General features: G+C 37.2%; 3 protein-coding genes across 4 annotated transcripts; 2 read left to right on the forward strand and 1 right to left on the reverse strand.

Annotated features, from left to right (window-relative positions):
• The first annotated feature begins 158 nt into the window (after nucleotides 1-158).
• On the forward strand, nucleotides 159-2592 carry LOC110382223 (uncharacterized). 2 transcript variants are annotated; one of them, XM_021342731.3, is made up of 4 exons: nucleotides 159-926; nucleotides 1075-1297; nucleotides 1498-1734; nucleotides 2070-2592. In XM_021342731.3, the coding sequence occupies exons 1-4, from the start codon at nucleotides 261-263 to the stop codon at nucleotides 2528-2530; spliced, it is 1587 nt and encodes a 528-aa protein (XP_021198406.3). In that variant the 5' UTR covers nucleotides 159-260; the 3' UTR covers nucleotides 2531-2592. The 2 variants fall into 2 exon arrangements, with proteins under 2 accessions (XP_021198406.3, XP_021198405.3); XM_021342730.3 differs by having other exon boundaries at nucleotides 160-926; nucleotides 1486-1734.
• On the reverse strand, nucleotides 2549-5303 carry LOC110382224 (probable methylthioribulose-1-phosphate dehydratase). The gene is made up of 6 exons (XM_064035549.1): nucleotides 5124-5303; nucleotides 4755-4849; nucleotides 4447-4560; nucleotides 3917-4067; nucleotides 3139-3341; nucleotides 2549-2870 (listed from the first exon to the last, which is right to left on the reverse strand). Exons 1-6 carry the CDS (start codon nucleotides 5139-5141, stop codon nucleotides 2765-2767), a joined length of 687 nt encoding a protein of 228 aa, XP_063891619.1. The 5' UTR covers nucleotides 5142-5303; the 3' UTR covers nucleotides 2549-2764.
• A 524-nt stretch (nucleotides 5304-5827) lies between these two features.
• LOC110382225 (uncharacterized) lies at nucleotides 5828-16481 on the forward strand. Its single transcript, XM_049847553.2, has 13 exons — nucleotides 5828-5978; nucleotides 6209-6430; nucleotides 6766-6902; nucleotides 7224-7332; nucleotides 7943-8155; nucleotides 8454-8690; nucleotides 8795-8980; nucleotides 9078-9596; nucleotides 9695-9790; nucleotides 10132-10266; nucleotides 10569-10814; nucleotides 11033-11084; nucleotides 13086-16481. The coding sequence occupies exons 2-13, from the start codon at nucleotides 6239-6241 to the stop codon at nucleotides 16082-16084; spliced, it is 5121 nt and encodes a 1706-aa protein (XP_049703510.2). The 5' UTR covers nucleotides 5828-5978; nucleotides 6209-6238; the 3' UTR covers nucleotides 16085-16481.
• The last annotated feature ends 10301 nt before the right edge of the window (nucleotides 16482-26782 follow it).

Below are 26782 nucleotides of genomic sequence, written 5' to 3' on the forward strand. Positions count from 1 at the left end.
GGTATCGGAGCGGCAGCGCTCAATTACTTCGAGTCCGTCGCCAACGTTGCGGGTTGCTGGCGGCTCCTGTGCTCACGACTACTGCGAAATATTTGTCGTCTTAACAAAAAACCATTACCAACGAAAAATATAATGAAAACTCATTGGTATTCCTTTAACCTATGACACACACTCATAAGTCATGCTAAAATGTCAATTTACAAAAATGCTGAAATAACAAACAAAATCTAACGTAAAATGCATAATGATATTAGAACAAAATGAACAAGAATCAACGAAGAGTGCCGCGACGTAGAGAAAACTCAAGCAGAACCAGTGCTAATAAGAGTAAAGGAACGAATGACGATGCACATTCTCTTTATAAGGCGAAGAGTAAAGATAAGAGTGCACATGGGCACGATAGGTGCTGTTACGTGAGGCCAGAAAGATCAGATTTCGGTCAATCGTTCAAGAACATCAGTCCTGATAAGTATAGGCCACGTCCCTCAACGGCTGAACAGCATAACCCACGAGCCGTTACTCCCGAAAATCTTATGCCAAGTGCCGCCAGTCCTGAAAAGCTTATGCCAAGTGCCCCCAGTACTCAACAGCTTATACGAATTGCCCCCAGTCCTGAAAGGTTTATGCCAAGTGGCCGCAGTCCTGAAAGGTTTATGCCAAGTGGCCGCAGTCCTGAAAGGATTATGCCAAGTACCGCCAGCCCTGAAAGGTTTATGCCAAGTGCCGCCAGCCCTGAAAGGTTTATGCCAAGTGCCCACAGTCCTGAAATGTTTATGCTAGGTGACGCCAATCCTGTAAATCTTATGCCAAGTGTCATTAGTCGGGAAAGACTTATTCCAAGTGCCATTAGTCGTCAACAGCTTATGCCAAGTGCCGCCAGTCGTGAAAATCATAACCATTTGGAACCCAAACGTCGAAGTGAACAGGTAGGTTCGTAATAATAAGGCCAGGCGCAAGTGGCTTCGAAGGGGTAATTTTCCCCCTTCATATGCCAACATGCTTTTGGTTTAGTTTATTTCAGTGTGTAGGTAAGTACGTGTTTTTCTTTCAAATAATCTTTTACATATTTTTCAGTACCAAACTATGTTAGAAGATCAATACGGTTTTGATCCATCGATCATTCAGCTGAAGGGTTTGAAGAAACTAGTTTGCGACCATTCAACGAAGATCGACTTTCATTTAGATTACGCTGATCAAATGACAGGGGCTGCTCCGGCTTATGTGGAGAGGGCTAGCAGCTCTCAGTGGCAGACTGTGAACAGCATTGATGATATTGATAGACTATTAATAGAAGATGGTAATGTTTTCAATTTTCAGTATACTTAATGGGGCTTAATTTGTACATCTCAAATGCGAAAGAAAAAAAATATAGGTGCAAAAATTCTTGTTTGTATTTTCCTAATTTGCGACCTATTTCAAAGCAAAAAAATAGGAGTTCCGTTGACTTAACTTCACACCGTTGATTCCTAACTTCTTCTTCTACAGATCGTATTCCAGGCACGCGTGAGCGCATACCGAAAGAGATCTTCATATCGGAGGTGCCACGAGTAAAGATTATTGCGGAGAAATTTTCCAAATACAAAAAGAATAATCTGGAACTCCGGCGATTAGACGAGAAAGTGGTTTGTGTGGAATATGATATATTTGACCAGTACGAGGAAGTTCTGAAGCCCATGCAGAGGATGAGGGCATTCTTCTCTATCAAACCTGTTTTTGATGACAGTAAGAACAAAGGTAAGAAATATACTTCCAGTAATAAGATGGAGTGGGATACAAAGAACTTTCTTAGAGTGTATGTAGAAGAAATTACTTAGAATGTCAAGGTGGATGTGTGGGGTGACAAACATTAATGACGGGAGAAATGGATACATTAGGGTTTTGGAAAGTGGTGCCAGTGAGGCCAGCATATCTTTAAAGTAATCGTGCCATTTGACTATTTCTAGTGTTTTTCATTATCTAGCGTAAACCACTAGTAGACGTAGGCTTCCCATTTTATTGTTAGTCTTTGAGACTAACTAAACCATATTTGTTTTTTTTTTTAATATTATTATTGCAAATATTATTTACAGAAGGAGGAACGTTACCCACGCTATCAACAAACATTAAACGTAAATTTAATATATTGGACGAGGACCTCAAGAAGTTAACAGACAAAGAAATTGAAATTCTCGACGGTAAAATAGAGGAGAATCATTCTTATCTGGAGGACTTGAGGCGGATTTTGAAACGTAAAAAATTCATAAACCGCAAAAAGAATAAAAACTCTTTGGATTTACAATCCCTTTACAACATGGCGAGACTGGACGGGTTGACTTCGGGCTATGATTACTCAGAACCAAATTTTTTGTCGAAGGCAGCGTTGCAAGAAGTAAAAGATTTAATTCTTCAGCGGTGTGCGTCTAGTATACACGGCATTAGAAGAAGTCGTGTAAAGAGAAGGAAGGAGAGAGACTCAGCACTCGACATTGGACTTGTATCCGAAAGCATTGTGGCCGAGTTGTTACAAGAAGATACCAAACTTAAAGTCTAGCAATGAAAGCGTTTTTTTCTGTTTGTAATTATATTTCAAGTATATAAAAATAGTTAACAATCTTTTGGTTTTTATTTATGCTTAATTATAAAACTTTTCTTATGTAGGTAAATAAAATTTTGGAAGTTCATATAACAAATTAACTTTCAACAATAGCAGTTATGGCCGCATAATAAAAAAACCTACCCTAAGTGCTATGAGTGGAGTTCAAGTGACAAAGATGAGATTTCGATGTCATTGCTTCGCGCCATTCTTGACTTTTTCTGGATTATAGGCTGGGTCAAGTCCTAACTTCTTCATCTCCACGGCCATTTCGAATAAGTAATCGTAGCATTCCGTCCTGCAACGGAAATTATTTGAATTAGAACATTACCATTTTGAATGAGGTCTGAGAGACAAGATACTTTAAACAGTTAAATTTTACAGAACACATTTTTATTAATTTCTGGACACCTTGAATGTTTTTGGCTTATAGACTAATTTTTTTTTCATTGATGAGATGTGTCAAATTCAACCCTGTCAAATTCTTTAGATTTTCAACTTTATCTCTAAAGCATAAAGTTCAATATTTATTGGGAAAATTATTTAAATAATCATGTTGTACTTACATAGTCTTCGCCTGTTGCCACGTGTCCCCCCACACATAGACCCCATGTCTCCTGACCAGCACAGCGCTGGTGCCAGGGTACTGACGCAGTGCTTCACCGAGGGACCCCGCAAGATCCTTTTCGAAGGGAGTGTTCTCAATTATGGGGACCACTAGCTTCTCGTCGTAGCGGAGGTAACGGCCGAGAGAGGCGTCTTTTATACCCTAGGGATTAAAAAGGAGTATGTTGGTGATTGATGGCTGGTTGGGTTATAATGAGGCCTTTTTTAGGTTGTACTGTAAAGGTTCTGATACTACTGAATCGATTAGAAAAAATTACACACTTTGGGAAAGGTACACTATCCCTGAGTAACATAGGCTATATTTTATCTGAACCGTGAGGAACAGCTAGTACCTAATACATAGCCTGGTAGAGTTTGAGAGAACAATGGACTGTGACTGGCTATAGGATTAAGTAGACTGGTCACACCACTCATTTATAGGTTGTTACTTATTAAGACAGCATTTCAAAAGGGTAATTTGTGTACTCCAAAACTTTATGCGCATTGGCAAAGCACTGTTTTCTATACCATCATTCCTGCTGTAGCTGCTGTATCTCTCTTCTCTTCTTAGTCGTTTCCCTCACTGCTGAGGATCGTGACTCCTTCTGATCTTGTCCACTAGATGTCGCCATTTATTGCGTTCTGTTGCTTGATGCATTGCAACATTCAAAGGCATCTCCAGCTCTTTAGTAATTTGGTAACCAATTTGTTTGTATGACGTAAAACTCAAACCATTACCTTGATCATCTCCTGATGCGTGATAACAAACTCCTTGTCATAGAGTAGTGTGCATCTGACAGCATGGGGTGAGTGTGTGTGTATGACTGCGCCCGCGCCGCGCTCCTTGTACGCGAGCATGAATAGGGGAGTGCATTGACTTTTCTTCAGTCTGGAATAATAATAATATTTTCGTTTATTTCCATAAAATATTATATAAAACTTAGTTATAGTGATATACACATTCTGCAGTTATGAAACAGCATTAAATAAATGTAGTTTATTCTTTTTGTGAATTTAATCATTAAAAAAGGTTCAAATAATTGATGAATCATATCTAATGGATCTGAAAATTTTCCATCAAAAAGATTGTGGTTGTATTATCTAACACAAATATAACATTGGTGGTATTACAGTTAAAGTTCCAAAGAACAATAGGTATAGGACTCTTGTGGTCAACATTTCATAAAATAATAGGTATAGAACTGTACAGTTTGCTAATAGTTAAATACAGTATGAGACTGAATAACCAGTTAGGTATGATAGCTTACTTCTTCTCAGGTGGTGGTAGTTCCAAATCCTCATCATTTATAGTTTGGACGAACAAATCATCAGACTTCATTCGCTCTTTTTGAACTCCTGACGGTGCTATGTAGATTTTATCTCTGAAATATAGAAAAATCATATTTTTTGCAATCAAAATTGTACCTTATAATTAAGATATTAAGTCGAAAATCTATTAAGTATAGTTAAAGTGTATGTACAGTTAGTTCTTTTGGTGGAAGCTATGAAGAATGAAATTGCACTGAACAGCTAGCAGTAAAGGTAAATAAATTTTAAAGTATAAAACATTACTTACCCTTCTTTAATAGAAATGCCTCCACCTGTCCCTGTTACCCATCCTAAATGGTAGAACTGATTGCATAGTTCCAGGATCAAGTTTCTTGGATGTTCCTGGACAGAAACGTTTTGCCACTAACATTGGAGTTTGCGTAGCTATTCTTTAGGTAGTATTATAGTAAGTATCTTACTAGATATTTTAATCTATTTTGCACAAAAGCAATACTAAGATTAAGAAGAACAGACCGAGTTGTGTGTTCATTGAATAATTAAAATTTGTTCTCAACATTACTAATTTTGTCTCACTTCATAGTTTTGATTCACCTACATAATTAAGGGTTTTTGTAGGGTTTTTGTATCATCAGAAAAATAGTAAATTAATGCTTACCGGGCCAAGTTCTGCCATTATTCTGGTACTCTAGTATTATTATTAATCAGCAACAGACTAAACAGATTTCTTATCTCAACAATGAAATATATTCTGTTTTATCGCAGAGATCACGAGACGGCGAAGAAGCTTGTTCAAATGATTGTAAAATAAATAATAATATTATCAACAAAATATTGACATTTTGACATGACAAGGGTCAAATCAATAGGCGTTCTGAAACCTTATTATTTTGCTACCGACAGATAATATCGTAATTAATTACATAGTGAAGAATATTATGATCCGAAAATAATAATTATTACATTGTAGGTAAATGTAGGTATGGCTTGGAAAGAAGATTATTATGCTAACTAAAAATTACCATTGGGACCGAATCTTTGTACTTGACACGTAAAATGTTGGGTGATGTGATATAGTTTTGGAACAGATTTGACGTTCATCTGAGAAGCGTTTTTAGAGATAGTTATACAATTTTAGGATAATAATTGTGAAACGATAATTAATAATATTTTTTTTTCTTTGGAAATTAAAGAAACTTATTGAAACAATTATCAAGATAAGCTTGAAATTATAAATTGTCAGTGGAATTTTCTACTTTCTCTTTTTCAGTTTTTTTTTTATTTGGCGGGAAAACTTCTTTTTCAAACTGGCACGAAATACATTTCAATTTCTATTTCTCCTGCCCCCTTTTCGCCATTAATCAGTACACTGTCAATGGAATTAGTATGTCAAAATTCTAGCAAAATATATTAAATTATTAAAAATTTGTTTGCTGTTGTCACCGATCATGACAAAGTTTGAATGAAGCTATTATTTGCGCACAGCTCGTAAATTATTTTGGAATCTCAAATGGTGAGTTGGTACTTTAAATAATTATAGTAGCCAAGCCGGTTCGGTTGCATCTGGTTAAGACTGGAAGTCAAACCCAACATAGTTTAGGACTTTAGGAAAATGCTATGTAGATGATAATTGGTTGGTTGGTAATCGGTGGAGATATATTGACCAAGCTTCAGTTTTAACGTCACCAACGTCAAAAATAGTGGGTACCTACATATTGTTACTCACTTCTTAATTTGTTTTAGATCATCGGTACTTAATTGGTATCCCACAAAATGCGTGAGATACCAGAATGCTTGAACCGTCGATACCTAATGTTGGACAAATTGATAAAGGATCTTAGCAGCAACCTGCCTCCACCCGGGTCTGTTGATGAAAGCGCTAGCTGTGACAACAACCAGGTCGGCATCAAAATGATGTGCGATTTCTGGAACATTCTGCAAGATGATCCTGAATGTAATCTTACGGTTTGTAGTTTATTATGTACCTACCTACTAGAAGCAAGGGCCTGGGTTGGACAGAATTTAGCATCAGTCTATAACTATTATGGGAAAGTCTTTTATTCTGCTTTCACATTTTTGCCAGCTCTTTTGACAATGGGTGAAATGATTAATGATTGAATTGTTGTTTGTTACCTTCCTAATTATTTTCCAAAAAGTGTTTTTTATATCTGTTAATATTAACAACCTTTGAACAACATAATACGCAACGCCTGCCAGTGGGGATCTGCATATGCCAGAATTATCCGTAATTAATTACCTACCTAATACAATGCACTGCGAACTATGCAATGTACTTGTAGCAAGAAGTCCAGCAGCGCTTGTGTGGGGAAGCAGATTGCTCCGGCATGTACGGGCCGGCGCGCGTCGACTGCTTCAGAGCCAGCAAAGACCAGGACTCGAATAAAGGAAAGGAACTACCTGTCAATCGAGTGACACGGTAGGTAGCTTTTTTATCTACGGTGAAACAAGGTTTTTGGCTATCAGGATCAGAAAATACCTAGAAGCAATTTTGGTTCTTTGTGTACAAGATCCTGAATGAGTACCCAGAACTATACAGTTTTTTGGCTTATGTTTGTTATGAAGGGTTTCGCAATGAAATCGGTCTGTCGATGTTTGAAAACTACATGAAAATCTAAGTTTAGTTTGAAAGGTCTAAATAAACCAAACAGCATATTGTACGGAACCCGCGATGCCGGAGTGCATACATCGATGGGATCTCGCCTTTACAATTACTATAGTTGCAATTCTTATTTCTTAGCATACGTGTTGAAAAAGACCCAAAATCTCCCAATCGTCATGGTTGTTGTGCCAATTCCACTGACGGTGACAAGTTGCCACTCAGTCAAGTTTTATGTAATTTAAAAGAGGTGAGTGATTCAAATAATAGTTAGATAATACCTACGTCTAGTAAAAGATATCATGACACCATTTTGGTCTCGATTGCTATACTAAAGAAAATTTAGTTTGAAACTCCATGAATCTTGGAGAACAAAATTGTCTCGTATCGAAGATTCGTACATTTACGGTAAGTCCTGTTACATTAAGAACCTTCTGTTACATTTACTTTTCTTGTTATTAATTTATACTAGGTAGGTATCTATAACAACCAAATACCTAATTTGAGGGCACAAAAGTTTTAAAACAAAATCCTTTATATACTTCACCCATAAACAACGAAAAGGATCAACCTATTTTCCTTTAACTCGTCACGTGTTGCGTAGCAGGTACTTGGGTTTTAGGGACCTATTTTGAAGTGTGCTAAGTAGAGACAGTTTTCTAACCCATACTTTACGAGCACCCTAAGCCATCTATCTGAGTAGACTTTTATGACTGAAGCGTGGTTCGAGATTCGTATATACTTTTATACATCATGTTAACGAACTTTGACAGAATTGTTCATTGTTTTGAATTCAAAATGGCGGTCAGTTAATATCTTCCAAAATTTCGATGCACTTATGACGCTGCATTTTTTGAAAGGCGGCTTCTTACGACAAGAAATGTAACGTCAGAGTTGGGGAGCTGATGACAGCTCAGGCAGAGCTGAAAGAACAGATCCAGATTTTGGAAGAGAGGGAGAAGCAAGGAGGAGAACTATTGAAGCAGGCTGATGCTATGTGGTCTTGCATGGAAGAGTCGTACAAAAAGAAAGTTGCTGAGTCTCAGGACCGATACGCCGTATTAACGAAAGAGGTAAGGACCTCATTCGCGTTCCGCGAGTATGAGCTTGACGATGGTGAGTGAGCGCGATTCGATAGAAAGCGTAAGGTAAATTGTGCAACACTTGCGATACGAACGCCTTCATCTATCTCGTTGAATGTGCGAATTACTGATAAAAGATTGTTTTGCGTTCTATAATGAAACTTGAAACCATAGCCTATTTAATCTTGTTATCGATCTTTCAGTACCCTTTTATTAACAAGGAGTAATCTAAATTCGGATTTTATACCGATGTGTAGATAGAAAGAAAGATTTTTTATATTTTTTCCAGCTGAAAGAAATAGAACAAAGTGCAAACAAATGGCGAAAGAATAAGAAAGATCTAGAATTTCAAATGCAGAACATAACCCAGTGTAACGAAGATATAAAAGAGAAAATAAAACAGAAGAAGAACGATCTAAAGATTATGGATCTGGAAATTATCGATTTTAAGAATCGTATAGAGAGTAACGATAAAGATTTGTATAAAGCGAAGAATTCATATAAAGCGAAGAAAGAAGCCTCTGATGTTAGTATTCTTATCTTTGCAGATTTTAGACTTAAGACAAAAAAGAACGAGATATTATCGTTAGTAGAGTGTTGAGCAGGAGCTAAAGATTATATATTTTTTAGGCAAGAATCGCAACCATAGCCTCAGAAATGGCTCAAGTGGAGAAGAAGCTTGCGGTTGAGTATAAACATAAAGCTGACAAAGAACAGGAAGGTGTCCAGTATGTCAAAGAAGCAAGAGAAGATTTGCAGAAAATTTGTAGAGTACTGCTACAGAAGAAACTTGAGAATGAAGATCTTCAAGCAGAGGTATTGTACAAAAATTAAGCAGAGTAGATAGGTAATACTACATTAAACAGTAAGTATATAAATGAAATCATAATTCCAAATTCACTCAAAATTCCAGAAAGAAGCACTAATTCAAGACATAGATCTACTCAAACAGACATGTGATAATTGCAAAGAGAAATGTGCCAATAAAGAAAAATCCATAGAAGAAGAAATCAAAAAGGTTGAAGCTGATTTGATAGAATTTAGGAAAAAGTGCATCAAATGCCATGAATGTACTGACACTATAGATGTTAGAAAGTTCTGCACTGACTGTCCAAGATGTTTAGCAGAAAGGGACTGCTTGTATGAAGGCGATCATTGTAGCCTAGACCATAGTATGGATTGCGTATGCATGAGTGTAAAACAAAAATTCTTGGACAATGTATTCGATAATATGTACACAGTTTTGGAAAGGCAATCTAAAACCTGTCCCGGTAAAGCCGTAGCCGATTGTGTCCTCAATTGTTTGAAGAGAAGTAGGAATGGGAAACTAAATGAGGAAACTAGAAAAGTTTTACAAGAATTCATTTTGAGTACTGTAAAGAAGAATTTGAATTTGACGATAGTTGGTGGGGCGGTTAAGACAAGATGCGAGGTAAGTGTTCAGAATCGTATAGTTGCCTCGAGAGAAATTATTCTAATTTGCTTTAAAATGCTCATTAAGAGTTTCTTTGATGTATTTCTGACATTCAGATGGATCCAGAAACTTATAAGCAGCTGATGGTATGTCTCAAAGAAGTTGCTGTTACCAAACCCGTTAAAGAAGATAAGGGTACTGGATCTAGGAAGGTATGTGTCACATATCTATAGAACGTGTGGTATGACACTAGGGCACATCCAACCGTTAGGTTGATTATTTATATACACAGTCATTACATCCAGTTACACGATATATAGGAGAATATGTAAATAAGAGCATAAGTATATTAGGGAGTATATATAAGGCAGTAGATAGGGGCACCTAGGGGTACATAGAGGTACTGCCTTATATAAGGAAGTACAATAAGGGAGTTTATGTTTATAAGAAAGTTCATAAGGCAGTACGTGACGGAGTACATAAGACAGCAGTTGCAGTTTTTTTAAATACTCTTCCTAAGAATCTGTTTACTTCTTAATTAACTATTGCCCAGGAGCCGTGTCGCCGCTGGGGAGGTCCGAGTGAGTGCCATTGTCCGAAGGGACCCAAAGCCTGCATCTGCACTAAGAAAGCGCTGCCTCCACCCACGGATCCTGTTTCGTGTGGACCTCAACCTGCGGACGAAAAGGTATTTATTGGCAAACACGGGTTTTTCACCTTTTCGACGGCTGGTCAAGTCGTGAAAGAAGTGAAAGATTTATAAGGTCCAATACCTTATTTATCTTTCACATAACGTGGGGTAAATTAAAATTTAAGTTTAATGTTTGCTAAGCATTGCGGTTGGCGCACCTTAATAAATACCTAAACAGACCCAAATGCGTCTCTTAGTTTCAATCTTTGTTATTACTGTCAATAATTATTCTTAATGCATCTGTTCTTCTGGTAGATTAAAAGTTGTGATAAGTAATGCAATTTGAAATAAACCCGCAGGAATCGCCTTCAAAAATCTGTCCGGTCCGCGAACCGCTAGCATGTAGCTTGGACTGTGGCATGCTTGGCTTGCCAGGAGCTTCCGACTTAAAGCGAGAGCCTTGCGCCGGACAATCCTGCGCCTTCTCCAAGAACTCCAAGAACATGCGAGCAGCCCAGTGTATGCTCGGAACAGAGGCACTGGCTTCCATACATCACCATCCCACACCGCCGCTCGTACCAAACCTGCTAGCGACGGATAAAAAGGTGAGTTTTCAATAAAAATACTGATATCGTTCTCATTAGGGGAATAAAACCACCGCCAAGTTTAGGTATATTGAGTAACTAATTTGATATGATGGTTGAAACAGCCATGATGAACAAATTTATTAGGTGTAAATAAATAAAGGCAAAATAAGATATAGAAAGCTCTCATAAATGTGATGATAAAGGTAAAATAAAATAGATTAATTTCTTATGTTCAGGCTGCATGCACTTGCGGAGGCAAGGCGGTAAAACCATGTCCATGTCATAGAGGTAAGTGGATAGTAGATACAAGATTATAAATTTGCGTGGGAGTACAATTTAGCGCTACTAGATATTATCAGTCCTCGTGACAAATAAATATAATTATTTTAGATGAGCCTCGACAACAACTTATTGAGGAAGTACTGGGAAGATACAGTGAAGTGTCGCCAATAGAAAAAGTGAGTTTCACTATTTTAGACGTTGATTCCTCCAGTGTTAGATTGGATATACATGAAGATTAGGTTGGCATCCTGCCTGTTGCAAACATCATATCTTTAATATCGTTATGTATCACGATTATGAAATGTAACTTTCGTAATAAAACTAAAAAAAGTGCATGGTGGTTTTATTTCCCGGTAGAATAAGAAAACTGGACCACCATGTTTAGGGAACAATTACAAACTAAATATTTCGTAATGTCGTCTTAGGTTCCCAGTGTACCTGAACAACAATCGGGTGTATTGACTTCATCAAGAAGACCAGATTTCGACTGCGACTGTTCGAACTTACCCATGAAATATTTACTATCATCTAATACTTCACAAAACAAAATATGTCGATATTGTGCTTGTTCGTCCAATTACGTATCACGAGAAAGCAGAAATCCATTTGTAAAGAAAATACGTAAAAAAGGAAACATTATAAATATTTGCCGAAACAGCAGAAGTGACAACGATACTAGTTTGGTGGAAGACGTGTCACTAGGACTAGATGTCGGGTTTAAAATATCACAGAGAAATAAAACAATAATTAATAAACCCGACGATGATATTAAAATCATTTTATGTCCAAAATTTCAGCACGCAGGTTGTGACGATAAAATTGAAAAAACTTTGGGTACTAGCGACGTAAAAGCAACTATAATAGAGAGTACTCATTTAAAGTTAAAACATAAATCGTCCGCGAAGGTCCTGCAGAAATGTAAGTCATTCGAAGCTAGTTTCGTTGGAAGAAAAGTTGGCGAAACTGTTAAACAACTCATGAAAGACATTGTGATACCGCATATGCCACCTACAAATAATCTGTCTTCATCAGAAGTCGAATGGGTAACACTGAAATCGTTGTATAAAGAGATATCCTCATTGACAAAATTAGAAGATTTAAGTACAGATACTGTCAATGAGGTCGAGGTAAAATGTGAAACACTGGAGGCTTCGAAAGAATTTAGGTTACTTAATAAAAACACGCCTGAAGTAAAATCTATTTCCATTCTTAGTAATATTGTTAAATCACAACAAAGTATGTCAGATAAAGAAGCTAGTGATAGAAAAAGCTTTGATGCTGTTATATCTGAAACAATTCACAAACCCCAAAAATGTGGCAATGTGGGTGCCGAAGAATTAAAGATAAAATTATTAGAAGACATTCGACAAACGTACAATATTTCTGTTGAAACATCTCTGGAGAATGTCAAAGACCGAGAATTAAACGGAAGGAAAATAAATAATACAAGAAAGTGCTTAGTCAAGTTAGAAGAAAAAGAACTCGAGCCATATGAATGCAATTGTATTAAGACACAAAATCGAAACCCTGCAAATCGCAAGAGCACTTTCAGAAAAATTAAAAAAGCAGCTCCTGTTGATCCTGACAATTATTCACAAATAAGCGATACAAAAAAAGGATTTCCAATATCTCATAAATTAAAACATAAATTGGACAAAAGTGATAATAAAGTAAAGATCAAAGCACAACTTAAGAACAATACTGATGTTTTAAGACTTAATAAACGTAAAAAGATTTCAAAGAAACATGCATCTAGATGATTCATTCATGACACTTAAATATTGAAAATTTACCTGTGGTTGATACTACTCCCAGGTAGTTCTTGTTGTTATTAACACTACAACACACTGATGATTATGTTGATTTACGTTATATGTAGGCTTAATTTGGCAAAAGTCACGCACTGCTTTCATTTGTTTTGTACTCCCACGTAAATTCTACCATAAATATGATTTTAAATATAATAGGCCTTATTCCAAATATATCATAATTTCGGTTGAATTGCAGATGCAAAACATCTGAAAGCAGAAGTAAAGGATGAATGCAATAAAGGTACATGCGCTAATTTTAGAAAACCATCAACAAATAGACCAGAGGATGTGTATGAACAAGTTGGTATCAGTCGCCAAAGACAAGGAAGATCACCACAAGCAAATGCCAAAAAAAGGGCGGGTCAAAATGTCGCTAAAGATCAGTTCAAGATAGCAATAAATAATGAAAATGGCAAAGCAAAAAATCAATTTACCAAATTGACAAAAACAAAATCAGGAAGGGTAGCTATGGAACTAGATGAGGATATAATTGAACTATTAGAACAGAAGAGTAAATATGATTCTTATTTATATATATCAGTGAGGAAAACAGATTCTGGTAATTTGTTACTTTATTTTGATACGAAGGGCAATGATGTTGATAATACACAGAGAGTAACAGTCAGGCAAACACCGTCTGGGACACGACTATTAGACATACATAAAACAATGATGAACATGCTTAGAGAAACCTTATCTAATAGAGTACCAAATTCGAGTGTTTCAAAAAGCATTAAATTGTCAGTAAGTTCGACAAGAGAAGACAGTCCAACGAAAGTGCCAAAATTATCGGATGAATATTTAAAGAAAATAGGAAATGAAACACAGAGTTTGAAAAACAATATTATGCCGTCTCAAGATATGAAGAATAAAATCGAAGGAAAGGAAGATATTCGGTGTCCTTGCCCGGCAGGTAGTCCTGTTTCAGTTTGTAGCAAGGTTAAAAGTGACACAAATTCACCAATAAAAGACGGTTCTAACCCACTAACTATTGTAGACAAAGAAAATCTTAAATGTAAGAATACGGGAAAGTGCCCGAAAGCTATGCCAGATTCAGTTTGTTCCAAATTGAAGGACGATACTAACTGTCCATCTGATCTTGTTGAACCAAAAGACACTTCAGGTCCAAGCCCTTCCATTAAAGATAAGTATTTTCCTATTAAACCCAATAAAAAAGCAGACAATTCCTGTACCTGTCCTAAAGGCTCACCGGATCGGCTTTGCTGCAAGCAAACCAATTTACCACAAAAAGGTGTAAGACGCGCCACTGATACAGTTTTACCGCAAAGTCATAAAGAGGACAAAAACATGTGCTCCTGTCCAAAATCTATACCAGTTCCAGTTTGCTCCAAACAGTCGAAAGTTATACCTGGTACAGAAAAACACATCAAATCAAAATTAATAACTAAAACTGAGGAAGTTACTAGCAACAGGAAATCAGATATATCTGGAAGTGAAGTTCGTGAGGATGAATCTGACTTCATATCGGAACTGACATACCTATATAAAGAAGGTAATGCAAATATCTTCGTAAAAGTTCGAGGTAAAAATGGAATAATGAGAATACTACCCACAGTTGTAACGAAAACTGAATCGGGTACTATAGCTTTTTATGGCGGAGATATTTCATCTTTAAAAAATACAGATTATGATGGAACTGACCACCCAGTACTTCTTTCAAAGACTGCTTCTGGAACGTTGTTTATAAATTTAGAAAGTAACGATGAAAAAGTTAATGCTATGCTAAGAAAAACTCCATCTGGGGGAATATTACTTATTCCAAAAACGTGTAAAGAGTGTAAAAGACATTCCTCTGAAGAATTATTCAAAGTAGTTGTTACTGGGGTCACTACATCCCCAGTGGAGTTACCAGCAGTACTAAAAATGACACTATCAGAGAATTACATAATTCTCTTAGATAAGGAGTTCGAAAAGCATTGTAAAGAAGTTTTCGATGAATTAGTAGGTCTTAAGACTGAATGTTTTGTTGATTTACACAGGACAGATTCAGGAGATTATATAATAGAGTTAGACACTGAAGGTAATGCTCCAACAGATAAAAACAATGCTTTGTTGATAAAATCCTCATCGGGAAACCTTAAGGTTTTGGTTCATGGACCGGTATTTGAAGCTTTGTTACCTGATCTCTCTTCTAAAAGTTCTGCGTCGTCGGCAAAGGCGTTTGGACAAATAATAAATAAATTACCTGCTTCAAGTAGAGAAATCCACAGAGAAAATTTAAGAAAATCAAAACGGCTCGACAGAAAAGCGAGCAGTGACACTCAAATATATGAAAAGATAAAAGTGCAGCTTCAAGAAAATAAACAATTGCTATCAGAACCTTCTGCTATACTGAAAAGGACTGATTCTGGCCAATACTCTATTGTTTTAAACAAGGAATCAAAAAAAGCTTTCATCAATAATTTGCAACATTATTTAACTACAAACTCAGAAGGGCTAATACCGATTAGACGATCAAATTCAGGACAAATCATTATAAGTCTCAATAACAACAACGAAGGAAAAGGAAACTTTGGATCATTAAAAATTACTTCATCTGGCAATATTTACATCTTAGTTGACGAAGATATCATAAAAGATATGAGTAAGGACTCTAAAGATGTTTTGGATAAAACTGGTAGTAAAAGACCTAGAAACATAGCAGACTTAATAGCTACTGTTAGTAAAGCAGTTGCAACGACATGCCATGCCAAACCTGATGATTGTGACTGTGATACGACCAAGTGTATTTGTGATGAATTGCAGTTGGAGACAATAGATTGGTCACAAGAAAATCCTGCAAAATTTGTCAGTCCTATTCTGAAAAAAAATATTGTAGAAAGTGTTGACAGAAGACATCCCATCCCAAGGGATGAACCACCCCATATTGTTATAAAACCTAACTGTGATTGTGGGGCTTTACCAAACAGTAAATTTGGTTCTACAGAGCAATGCTTTATTGTGGTTGATTCGGTTTGTCCATTTCACAAAGATAGATACAAGGCAGTGTCCAATGAGCTGTTAGAGATATCTGGTCTCTGCAAAACTCATGAAAAAAACAATGAAAATGAAATCTTAGAGTTGGAAGCGAATCACGATATACCCGGTAAAGGAGAGCAACGTGAAGTTTGGGATTCTTTAAATTATTTACCACCGCAACTTCCATCGTTTTTGAAAGATGTGTGCTATCGATAATACTACAATCGATTTAGTTTAGATCTGTGACTTATGACGTCACACTACAGTCGTATGATAACAGTAAACACGTATAAAAAAATGTTTTAAATAATATTGTTTATATGCCTCAATTTATGTTGAAAACAGGGATGTACGTCACCCATTTTATTTCCTAACTTCGTATGATCAATGATCGCATACGTTTTGTTGAGGAGCTCGTAATGGTTGTATTTTGAAATGTCACACTAAAACTCTACGATTGATGATCAAAGTTCTATTACAATAGCCATTTATCAGATGCTCGTGTACAATTTTATGTGCGATCATGTTTTTGTTTGCAGATAAATAAGGTCCATTTGTCCATACTTTTAAATAAACTGTATTTTCAACTTTATTAAAGGCTCATCATATGCAATGTTTTTTTATTTGTATTTTGTTTTTTATGTGTTTCAATGGTCTTTTTTAATTTCATTAAGTTTATTTCATGGTTTTCTATTCAAGGAACTACATTTTTTTTTCTCGACGGCATGACTGCTATTTTCTTTAATATTTCTGCACAGTGCCTTCCTAATGACTTCTTCCGCAATATTTTCCGAACAAACGTCTCGCGATGTTTTCCCTATATACGTGCGCCCCGTAAATGGTTTAAGTTTGCCTGCAGTCTGCAGTTTCATCTTGCACGTGTGTTCCCGATTGCGGGCCGAATACTTAATGCGCGACGCATTAGTCTAAAGGACATTATTCATTTTTATTCTGTTAGTTTCTTCGCCCGCTATTTGTGAGTCATGCTATAGAGAAATATGGTAAGCGTGGCTACGAATATAAAGTTTTTCAATACACGGGGGAAATTATTGGGGTACCTAGCCTATCCTTTGTCTTATAAATATGTTGGTTTTGTTTTCGTAAGCATTTCAAATCTCTTGATTGCACGTCATCACGTCTTGTGTCTAAAATAATAAACGTCTACGATTTAATAAACAAATTGGAAGCCACAAGTTATTTGCGCATTAAGCCTTTATTAAGTAAGCACCATCGATGCGTATTTGAACACGTTCCAAATTACATTTTAACGCACGTGGAGCCCTTTTCATAAAGTCTGTCGTACCTACCTATTCCATTTGCCAGCCGACGGTGCTGTCGTGAATATGCGTGGTACTACTAGCTTTTGTGCAAGGGTTTCGCGATTTACTGGAAAAGGCGACGATGTAAGCAATAGCCGGTATTGTGATATTAACGTTATTTATTTGTTGTGTGGTTATAAACAGAATTCAGTATTTCAGGTTACAAGCTCACAGTTATGTATCTAAAGCCACTTTAAAAAATATTAGGTACCTACGTTACCTTAGCTCTCTGGATAGGACATGATAGGTATACAAAAAACTGGAAGGAGAGAAGGATAAGCATCTTTTAAATAATAATAGCATCTGAGGCGGATGACGGGGAGTAGCGACCCCGCGGGGCTATATATCCGAGTGCTCCAGGGAGAGTATACTATCCCCCATCTCCGGCTTGCCGGAGTGAAGCATGACGGGGGATAGGTCTCCCGCCTCTTGGCTTGCCTTCACCGGCCGGTCAGAGTGGAGTCGCTAGAGCAATGCTCGGAGGGTAGGTGCCTCGTGGTAAGTGGCGAGTGGGCCGGTGATGCTGGACCCACAGGGAGCGCGTGATCTGCGTTTAAAGTCCGCCGAGGTATCCTCACCCTTCTCAGCCGCTCATGTCCCTGTTGCCCTCTTGTTGCTTTTCAGTGACTGATTCCCGGGGGCCCAGTAAGTGAGTTGGCGAGTCTCCACCTGCCATTTTTACGTGTATTTATTACATTGTTATCGGCAGGTGCCATAGTTCCCGTAGTTTCCCCATTCCTAGTCCATTAGCATCCCATCACAATAGCCCAAGTAGTTTTCATCCATAGTTAGCAATAGTTTAGCACAGAACCGGGGATTGTCCTTGGGTACATTTCTATAGTGTATACAGGGATAATCGTCGGTTTTGTGTCACCATTTCATTAAAGTTGTCTCAAAAGGGCTTCAGCGTGTTGGCTTCGGCCCCACGTTCGCCTCCCAAAAATCCGGGACTCTATAGTCCCGAGGTCTGGTAGAGACATACAAGATAATAATAATAAAGCCCTGCAGGGCATCTGAGGCGGATGACGGGGAGTAGCGACCCCGCGGGGCTATATATCCGAGTGCTCCAGGGAGAGTATACTGTCCCCCATCTCCGGCTTGCCGGAGTGAAGCATGACGGGGGATAGGTCTCCCGCCTCTTGGCTTGCCTTCATCGGTCGGTCAGAGTGGAGTCGCTAGAGCAAGGTTAGTCCTGCTCGGAGGGTAGGTGCCTCGTGGTAAGTGGCGAGTGGGCCGGTGATGCTGGACCCACAGGGAGCGCGTGATCTGCGTTTAAAGTCCGCCGAGGTATCCTCACCCTTCAGCCGCTCATGTCCCTGTTGCCCTCTTGTTGCTTTTCAGTGACTGATTCCCGGGGGCCCAGTAAGTGAGTTGGCGAGTCTCCACCTGCCATTTTAACATGTATATAATACATTGTCATCGACAGGTGCCATAGTTCCCGTAGTTACCCCATTCCTAGTCCATTAGCATCCCATCACAATAGCCCAAGTAGTTTTCATCCATAGTTAGCAATAGTTTAGCACAGAACCGGGGATTGTCCTTGGGTACATTTCTATAGTGTATACAGGGATAATCGTCGGTTTTGTGTCACCACTTCATTAAAGTTGTCTCAAAAGGGCTTCAGCGTGTTGGCTTCGGCCCCACGTTCGCCTCCCAAAAATCCGGGACTCTATAGTCCCGAGGTCTGGAAGAGACATACATTTATAATAATAATAATAAAGTTTATTGATCCACAGTTACATTAATGAGTCACGTTTATAAAATTAAAGTAAATTATTACAAATGTTCGCTGTAACTTCTCTATTGGAGACATTTTCATAGGTTCTGTGGTCCCCAAACTAGGCGCTGCCTGTATCTTGGGGACCTACGTTGTGATCACATGACAGTTTATACAATTGAGTTTTTCTCTAGGTCAGATAATGTTTACTTTGTAGTGTAAGAAGTGGACAATTAGAAGCTTATAAAACTATATAACGAATATAAGTTAGTTAGTTAGTTACAGCCTATTTATCGTCCCACTGCTGGGCACAGGCCTCCTCTCAAAGTGAGATCAAAAACTTAAACATAAAAATAGTTGTCTTTCTCTGAACAATTAAAATTAAATTAAATGAGATCAAAAACTAAAAACATAAATTGCTTTTTCATGCAAACAAATTGTGTCTCTCTGGACAATTAAGTACAGGATAGGAAAAAATCTTAAAAAATAATAATAATCAATAAAAAACAAGTTCTTGTATATGTCTGTTTTATAGACATTGAGATTTATTTGTGTGGGCTGTGTGTGTGGTTGGTGTTTGAGTGTGTGTAGTGCGTGTCTGTGGGTTTTGATAGTAGTGTAGAGTTGTTTTTGTGTGTGATGATAGGTGTTTATGTTGGTGTGCGTGATTATATGTATACTAGTGTGTCCTTTCGAGTGTTAGAAGTTGAGGTAGTTAGAATGCTTTCGGTTTCCTCGTATGTGAGTCCCAATAACAGTTTTTTGATTACCTTCTTGCAAGAGTAAAGAGAGAGTTCATTAGTGGATCCGGGTATACTACGGTTGACGTTGTTGAATATTGTGGTGTGTAGGAATGTAGGACATCTTCTGGCTAGGAGGGAGGTGGTGCGTGGTACTGGGACATAGAAAGTTCTTTTTGATGTCAGTGTATAGTAGTCCGGTCTTTTTTTTAGATTTTTGTATATGTGCAGATATGCATTCAGAATATAAAGTTGTCGAACGCGGAGGACTTTAAATTCATTAAATAAGGTGTCTGTGGGATATAAGAATGGCTTCTTGAGAAGTACCTTGATGACCGCTCTTTGGGCTCTCTCGAGTTCTATGAGAGTGGTTTTGCCTGCTCCTCCCCATATTGATATACCATATTGAATTACGGATTGACATATAGCATGATAGACCATGCGCTGCGTATCTTTCGATGTCCTGTCTCTGAGTTTTTTCATTATGTAGATGAGCTTCCTCACTCGTGATGATAGTGTTTGTATGTGTTCTTTGTGCGATAGATTTTCGTCGATGAGAAGGCCGAGGTACCGGATAGAGTGAGTCCGTTGTATATGTTCGCATGAGCAGCTATCTTTGGTGTGTTTGATGGGCATGTGTGAAATTTTAATGAGAGGTAAGAAGGCGGACTGGATGTTACAGTTTTGAAAAATGTAATTGCTTTTGTTTTTTTGATATTTAAGGTTAATAGGTTGTAGTTTAGTGTATGTGCTACTATTGTCAATGCCTCCTCTGCCTGGGAATACAACTGTTCCCAGGTTTTAGCTTGAAATGAGATTACTGTGTCATCGGCATATGATATGAGTTCTGCGTTTGGTAGGTTTAAATTGAGTATGTCGTTCATGTATATGGTGAAGAGTGTTGGGCCTAGTAGACTTCCTGCGGAACTCCAAAGTTAATGGGAAGCTTGCTACTGGAGTAAGATCCTGATTTAACATACTGGCTTCGGTTGGTGAGATAACTACGGAACCACTCCAGCGGTAAGCCTCTAATGCCGGAGGCATCTAGCTTTTTGAGAAGCAGGTCTGTGGAGATGGTGTCAAAGGCTTTGGCCAAGTCTAAAAAGACTGCCATGCATCGGTCCCCTTTTTCTATGCAGTTGGCTATAGATTTCGATAGTAAAAGAGCAGCATCCTCTGTAGATTTTCCCTTTCTAAAGCCGAATTGTCTTTCTGATATTATGTTGTTTTTTTCAAGAAAATCAACTAGCCGAGAATTTACTACCTTTTCAAGAATTTTTGATAATATACTGAGAAGTGCAATGGGACGGTAGTTTTCTGGTTTATCCGTTGGTCCCCCTTTGTGTATAGGACTTATTGCAGCAACTTTCCATTGTTCCGGGAATACTCCTGTTTCTATACTAAGATTAATGATGTAGGTAAGAGGTACAGTTATGAATTTTTGAATACTTTTTAAGAGCCTAACGCCAATTTTGTCTGGTCCAGGACTGCTGTCGTTTTTCAGTTGGTTAATGAAGAGGGCTACTTCTGTTTCGTCAGTAGGGTTGATAAAAAAAGAGGAAGGTGTATATTTGTGTGGTGTGTATTTATTTGTCAGGGACGTCTGCGTTTCGGATATTCTAGTGAGTATGGTGTCGGCAAGGTTCTTTCCCACTGTGGTAAAATAGGCATTGTATTTATTTAGACAATCATTTGGATCTGGACAATTTGATATTGTGTCAGATCCATTATTCCTCTGTGTGGAGGTAGGGTCATACATTGATTTTAGGACTTTCCAAAGCATTCTCGGATTTTTATTGTTTTCTTGTAGCTGTTGACTATCATGTTCAATTCTTAGTTTGCGTAGGAGATTATTGCAAAAATTTCTGTACCGTGTATATATTAGTTTTTTGCTGGTATTTTTTGGATCTGCCCTCAGAGATAGGTGGAGTCTATCCCGGTGTCGTATGCATCTCATGAGCCCTGGCGTGATCCACGGCTGAATATTAAATTTGCTACGAGGTATTTTGGTTTTACGGGTGTGTTTTTCGATTAGGCCTACGAGGGTTGTTGTGAACAAAGTTGCCGCCGTGCTCGGGCACGATTGGGTTAAGACGTCTGACCAATCCTTGTTGGCTAGCTCTAGGACAACGTCGTCTTCGTTGATTTTGTATTTCCAGGCGTTTGTTTTCTCCTCGATGCATCAAAGTTTGGTAAACAGGCCATTGCTATGTCGTGGTCTGTGATGGAGCTTTTACATATAATACCTCTAGGTTTTGGCTTGCTCTTAATGAATATGTGGTCGATACATGATTTGCCTCTGGTTGGCTTGGTTATGACAGGAAGCAGGGAGTGTGAAGCCATTAAGCACAAGTAATCGTGGTGTTTATTGTTTGTGGTGCTGCATATGTCGATATTTGTGTCACCGGAGATAATAATTGTGTCGTATTTGTTCATTATCTTTAGGAGAGTGTCTATGGAAGCGATGAAATCAGATAAATTAGAAAAAGAGGGTGAGCGGTATAGTCCCATTAGTGCAATTTTGTTGTTTAGAACTAGGAGGAGACTATCAGTGTCCAATAGGTTTGTGCTGGTTATGGATACTTCGTATTTGTTTTTCACGTAGATTACAATTCCGCCGTTTTTGTTTTGTTGTTCATTCGTTCGGAAAACACTGTAACCAGGAAGGTTATCGATTATCGATCCTTCGTGTAGCCAACACTCGGTTAAGATAATGACGTCAAAGTTCACGTCCAGTCGTTGCAGCGTAACGGCAAAGTCATCGAAATTTCTTTGATAACTTCTAATGTTTATTCATTTTCTAACTCAATAATGTTTATTCATTTTCTAACTCTTTCAGACACTTCCAGTAAAATAATTTCCATGTCAATGGAAGTACGTAAAATTCGTAGCGAAGCGATATTTCGGCGCGGCACTTACTCCCTATGGGTTTGCGAAACTTATTGAATACAAATTGTTTCTTTATCAGCCAACTTGGCTGGAGACACGCTGGAAATAATCTCGTATTGTAGACTGTTCGCGCTTTTGTGAATACCTATAGGTACGTTTATACTCAACTGTTTTAAATTCAAATTGAAATAGGTACTTAATTTTCACTGCTTTTAATTTAATTGTTCTTACCGATCCTAAAATGTGATTGTATGGTTAGTTTTTAGAGTTAAACTTTCAATCTGACGTTAACCACGCTTTCGACGATAAATTTAAACCTTTTGATAAACAATAAACTTCCAAGTCTGACGCATAAAGTGGTTCCTTCAGTAACGATTGAAACTACAGGAAACAGCTAATAATTTTAACTAGTACGCCATAATTTTGTACGCATAGCGAAAAGCAAAAAAATATAAAGCCTGGGAACTATTCTAGTTAGTCGTTATTTCAAGCAAGTTTTTGTATCTAATTTGCTTGTATGAAGAACTAAGTGCCTAATCAAAGCGAGTAAAGGTAATTGTGGGACTTGTTTCACTGATTGGAACATGTTATCGAGTAAAATCATCACCTGCCGACTCGATGCCGGGTGGAAATCGATTGAATCGAACCTGTTATTGTCGTCATTCGATTGTTGGTACTTATTATTCGATAGCTGGGGTTGCGCTTTCGTATCTTTGTGATAGATTGCATTTGATAAATGTAGGATATTTAGGTAAGTATTAGCTTAAGTGATTCCGTGGCTGGAACTTGATGATTAATGTTATCAGATTGACATTGTTTATTTTGTTGGCCTGTTTCAGTTGTTAAACCACTTCGAATTTCGAGATTAGGATTTGTACTTTTAAATTGTAAGTTATGTGGCTCGGGTTCTAGTTACACTAGCAGTCGTGATTTTCATGAGATTTTTAATTCTTGAACAGACCTGATTTTAAAATTACCCATATTTTGAGTTCCTACTCGTGCCTGTCTCCTCATATTAGGTCAAGTGTTCTTAAATTTACTCCGTTGACATAGTTTATTCCGTATGCAAAATGTGTAGAACAGGCTCTTACAAGAAAAACATACAAGTTACACGTGCCCCAAAAACGAGATACGCCAACACATGTTGCGAACAAAAACACAAACATCCAAAAAAAGCCTGCTTTCAAATGGGGCTGCTTTGAAAAACACGTCCTTTTTTAAAACGGTGTACAAACAAAAACTATCCAGACAGTTGATACAGATAATAGCAAAGGGAAAAAACCCTGAGGCTACGTCACGCCAAAATCCACGCGTGCCGTGCGGGGCATTTTTGACCGCAATTTTTCGCCACCGCCAATGTTTTTTGTAACCCTCAAACGCGTGGCCGGTTGATTTATGACCAGTGGCGTGATCTAGTTTAGATGTTTTGGATAGCGTTAAAAATATTTGTAGATACGTTAGTTGTTTTGTAACTAGGTAAAGTAATTTTGTCAACTAATGTTAATGAATTAATTCGCACTAAGTCGACAACAGTACCTAAATGGAGCCTTGATTAAGATGCATAAAATATAATGTTTTTTTTTTATGGTAATACACATGTTTGACGTGCCTATGTTCGTATATTATGTAACGGTAAAATATCACAAAAACAGCACTCTAACTCAATCCGATTTACATTATTTATTCATGCTTAGCCTTTACGCGCGAAATATTAGCGATATTGTTGGCACACAAATATGTCAAGTTCCTTTGATGTTCACGCACATAGTGAGTCGTTCACATGGAATCTGATATTACGATTGGCGTATTTCCAAAGGAGTAGGTAATCAAGTGGATTCATGTTATAAAAAGTTCGTAAAATCTCAAGCCTCGCTTTTTGTGACACATTCGGAGACATTTCTTCGTCATAAACATTCAATAATTCCGACGCAGAGTTATAGGGTTACATGTTCACATTTATATTTGTACGATTGAAGAATTTGGTAGGCGCAACGTGCGTATTTTTTTCTTTTACTAACTTCAATTTTTCAGTTTCTGTAGTAAAAATGTTTCCAGTATTTTGGGAATAATTTTGCTGCTGTTTTTAATCCATGCAGTATTTTTCCAAGAAATTAACTAATACAAATATATTTTTTATTTAAATAATCCAGTAAGTAAATATTTTGCCGCTGAATTTCCAAAAAACAATATTTAGGGTCTTTGAAGGTTCGTTTGTATTTATTTATAAAATTTTCCCCGAAAATCCAATTATTATTTACGATCCAAAAACAGCTCGGAGGAAAACGAAATAAAACCCGTCTATAAAGATTAAAGATCACCGACTAGCCTACAATTCATTCTGTTCACAATTTCTCGCTTGACAAAAGAGTGGCGCGCACAATTTGTCAATCCATCCATCCGTACTGCTAAAATGGGCTGTAAAACTTTTAACACTCGACCTTAAGAGTGGGGAGACACTCCGAATTTTGTAGTTCCGCATAGATACCACATAAAGCGAAATGGGACAAGACCGGAACGGAATAAAAAGAAAGGTCGGCCCGGATACGATGTGCCCGACAGTAAAACCAGCACTTGGATAAAAAAAAACTTCAGGAGAATAAGATTTGGTTCGTCTTCAAAACGTGAGCTTGGAATAAATAAAAATGGCCGGTGGCTTTTTGTTCAATCGATAGCGCTTAGTTTGAATAGCAGTGTAAGAGCATCAACCTCTGTATCACCATTTGAACAAGAAACACTGAAAAATAGAAGAGCAACAATTTCATTCGACACATGAAAAAAAAAAACAAAATATAAAATGGTTTTTATATAACGTGAGGAAATATATAATTAAGCTCGGACCGGGTAGCAGTTACTTTTCAGGGTTTACATTATGCTTTCTTTTCATTATTCATGTACGTAAAACGAGGTATGGAAAAACTAAAATAGATAACAATGACAACAAACCTAACTAAACCATATTTTAATATATTTTTATAATTTCACCATAATTCGGATGATCATATTCAGAATTGCGAATAAGTTTTTCACTTGAAAGTAGTAGTGGATCTATTTTTATCTAATTACTTTTTAATACTCACCAGACATATTTCATCTAACAACAAGAACAATACTTCACCAAAGCCATGTTTATTTACTGGAGTTTTATTACTCATAAAACTAAATAAAAGAGACTGTCATAACTTTGACATACAATAATAAATGAAGCAAATAAATCAAGTCTTGTATTAGTATTTGATAAAATCCAATAGACCGGTATTACATAATAAATACTAGTGACAAATCACTTGCTTATTGATGTACTTACTTACTAGAAATTATGTTATGATTCATGTATGTACTTAACGATAGTGGTATCAGGTTTTCATTATATTTACGGAACTAATGTTAATGCTATTAGAGGTTGATGTGACATCTATTCGAAATTGACATCAATCGCTTAAACCTGAGTCCAGAAAAGACGTATATTAGTATTTTTATGTATCTTCTGACAATCACCAAAACTTTATCCTTCTTTCATTATACTCCATATTGAAGCAGAAAATCAGTCAAACATATGATTTTTTGTTTGACTTCATAATTTATGCAGGAGTTACTACAATCAATTCAGCCTTGCGTCTGCACTGTATTCTCCAATTATTTTGTTAACCATACTTTGCCAACCATGAACAATCTCTTGAATGTTGCTACTATTGCATGTCAGAACACAGTACAAATAGGGAAGCAAAGGGAACAAAACACATTCTGCGTATCTTTTAATGTTTCTTACACATACCATACAATATAGCAGTCTAACATATCCGCGACGTTATTAAGCAAACCTTTCTGCTTACCCAGGAAAAGCTAATGAGCGTGAAGATAAGTGGGACGCAAAAGATATGGGTACCAAATGGTTCCCTTATTTTTTGGTGTTGTGTTTAAAAAAAAATTGGTTCTCATGACACAATTCATGGTATGAAAAGAAGCACCAAAGTTTATTCTGCCCCAACTTTTCTGTAACTGCTGCTTCTTTCCAACTGCTTTTAATGCATATTCGTCTTTTATCCATTCTTCCTAAATTGGTCCATGCATTTTATTACCTATACATAATCGAATAGTTAACAGATTCAAATAGTTCGATCAGAATTTAAATTAGGTGATTTCACACACCATGTGTTTCAGTGTTTTAGCATTCAGTAGAACAGAGATAGAAATTAAATCTTCAAATTCGATACATCTAATTTGAAATACACTTAGAATCCAAATTGTAACT

The sequence above is a fragment of the Helicoverpa armigera genome, chromosome 7 (genome assembly GCF_030705265.1).
Source record: "Helicoverpa armigera isolate CAAS_96S chromosome 7, ASM3070526v1, whole genome shotgun sequence".
NCBI lineage: Eukaryota > Metazoa > Arthropoda > Insecta > Lepidoptera > Noctuidae > Helicoverpa > Helicoverpa armigera.

Coding starts and splice junctions, on each gene's coding strand:
- LOC110382224 (XM_064035549.1), bottom strand. Junction 3,342..3,916: donor CGCATCAGGAGATGATCAAG/GTAATGGTTTGA, acceptor TTTAATCCCTAG/GGTATAAAAGACGCCTCTCT. Junction 2,871..3,138: donor TGGCAACAGGCGAAGACTAT/GTAAGTACAACA, acceptor TTTCCGTTGCAG/GACGGAATGCTACGATTACT.
- LOC110382225 (XM_049847553.2), top strand. CDS start 6,239: ATGCGTGAGATACCAGAATGCTTGAACCGTCGATACCTAATGTTGGAC. Junction 7,333..7,942: donor TTTTATGTAATTTAAAAGAG/GTGAGTGATTCA, acceptor ATTTTTTGAAAG/GCGGCTTCTTACGACAAGAA. Junction 9,597..9,694: donor CGGTTAAGACAAGATGCGAG/GTAAGTGTTCAG, acceptor TCTGACATTCAG/ATGGATCCAGAAACTTATAA.
- LOC110382223 (XM_021342730.3), top strand. CDS start 261: ATGAACAAGAATCAACGAAGAGTGCCGCGACGTAGAGAAAACTCAAGC. Junction 927..1,074: donor CCAAACGTCGAAGTGAACAG/GTAGGTTCGTAA, acceptor CATATTTTTCAG/TACCAAACTATGTTAGAAGA. Junction 1,735..2,069: donor TGATGACAGTAAGAACAAAG/GTAAGAAATATA, acceptor TATTATTTACAG/AAGGAGGAACGTTACCCACG.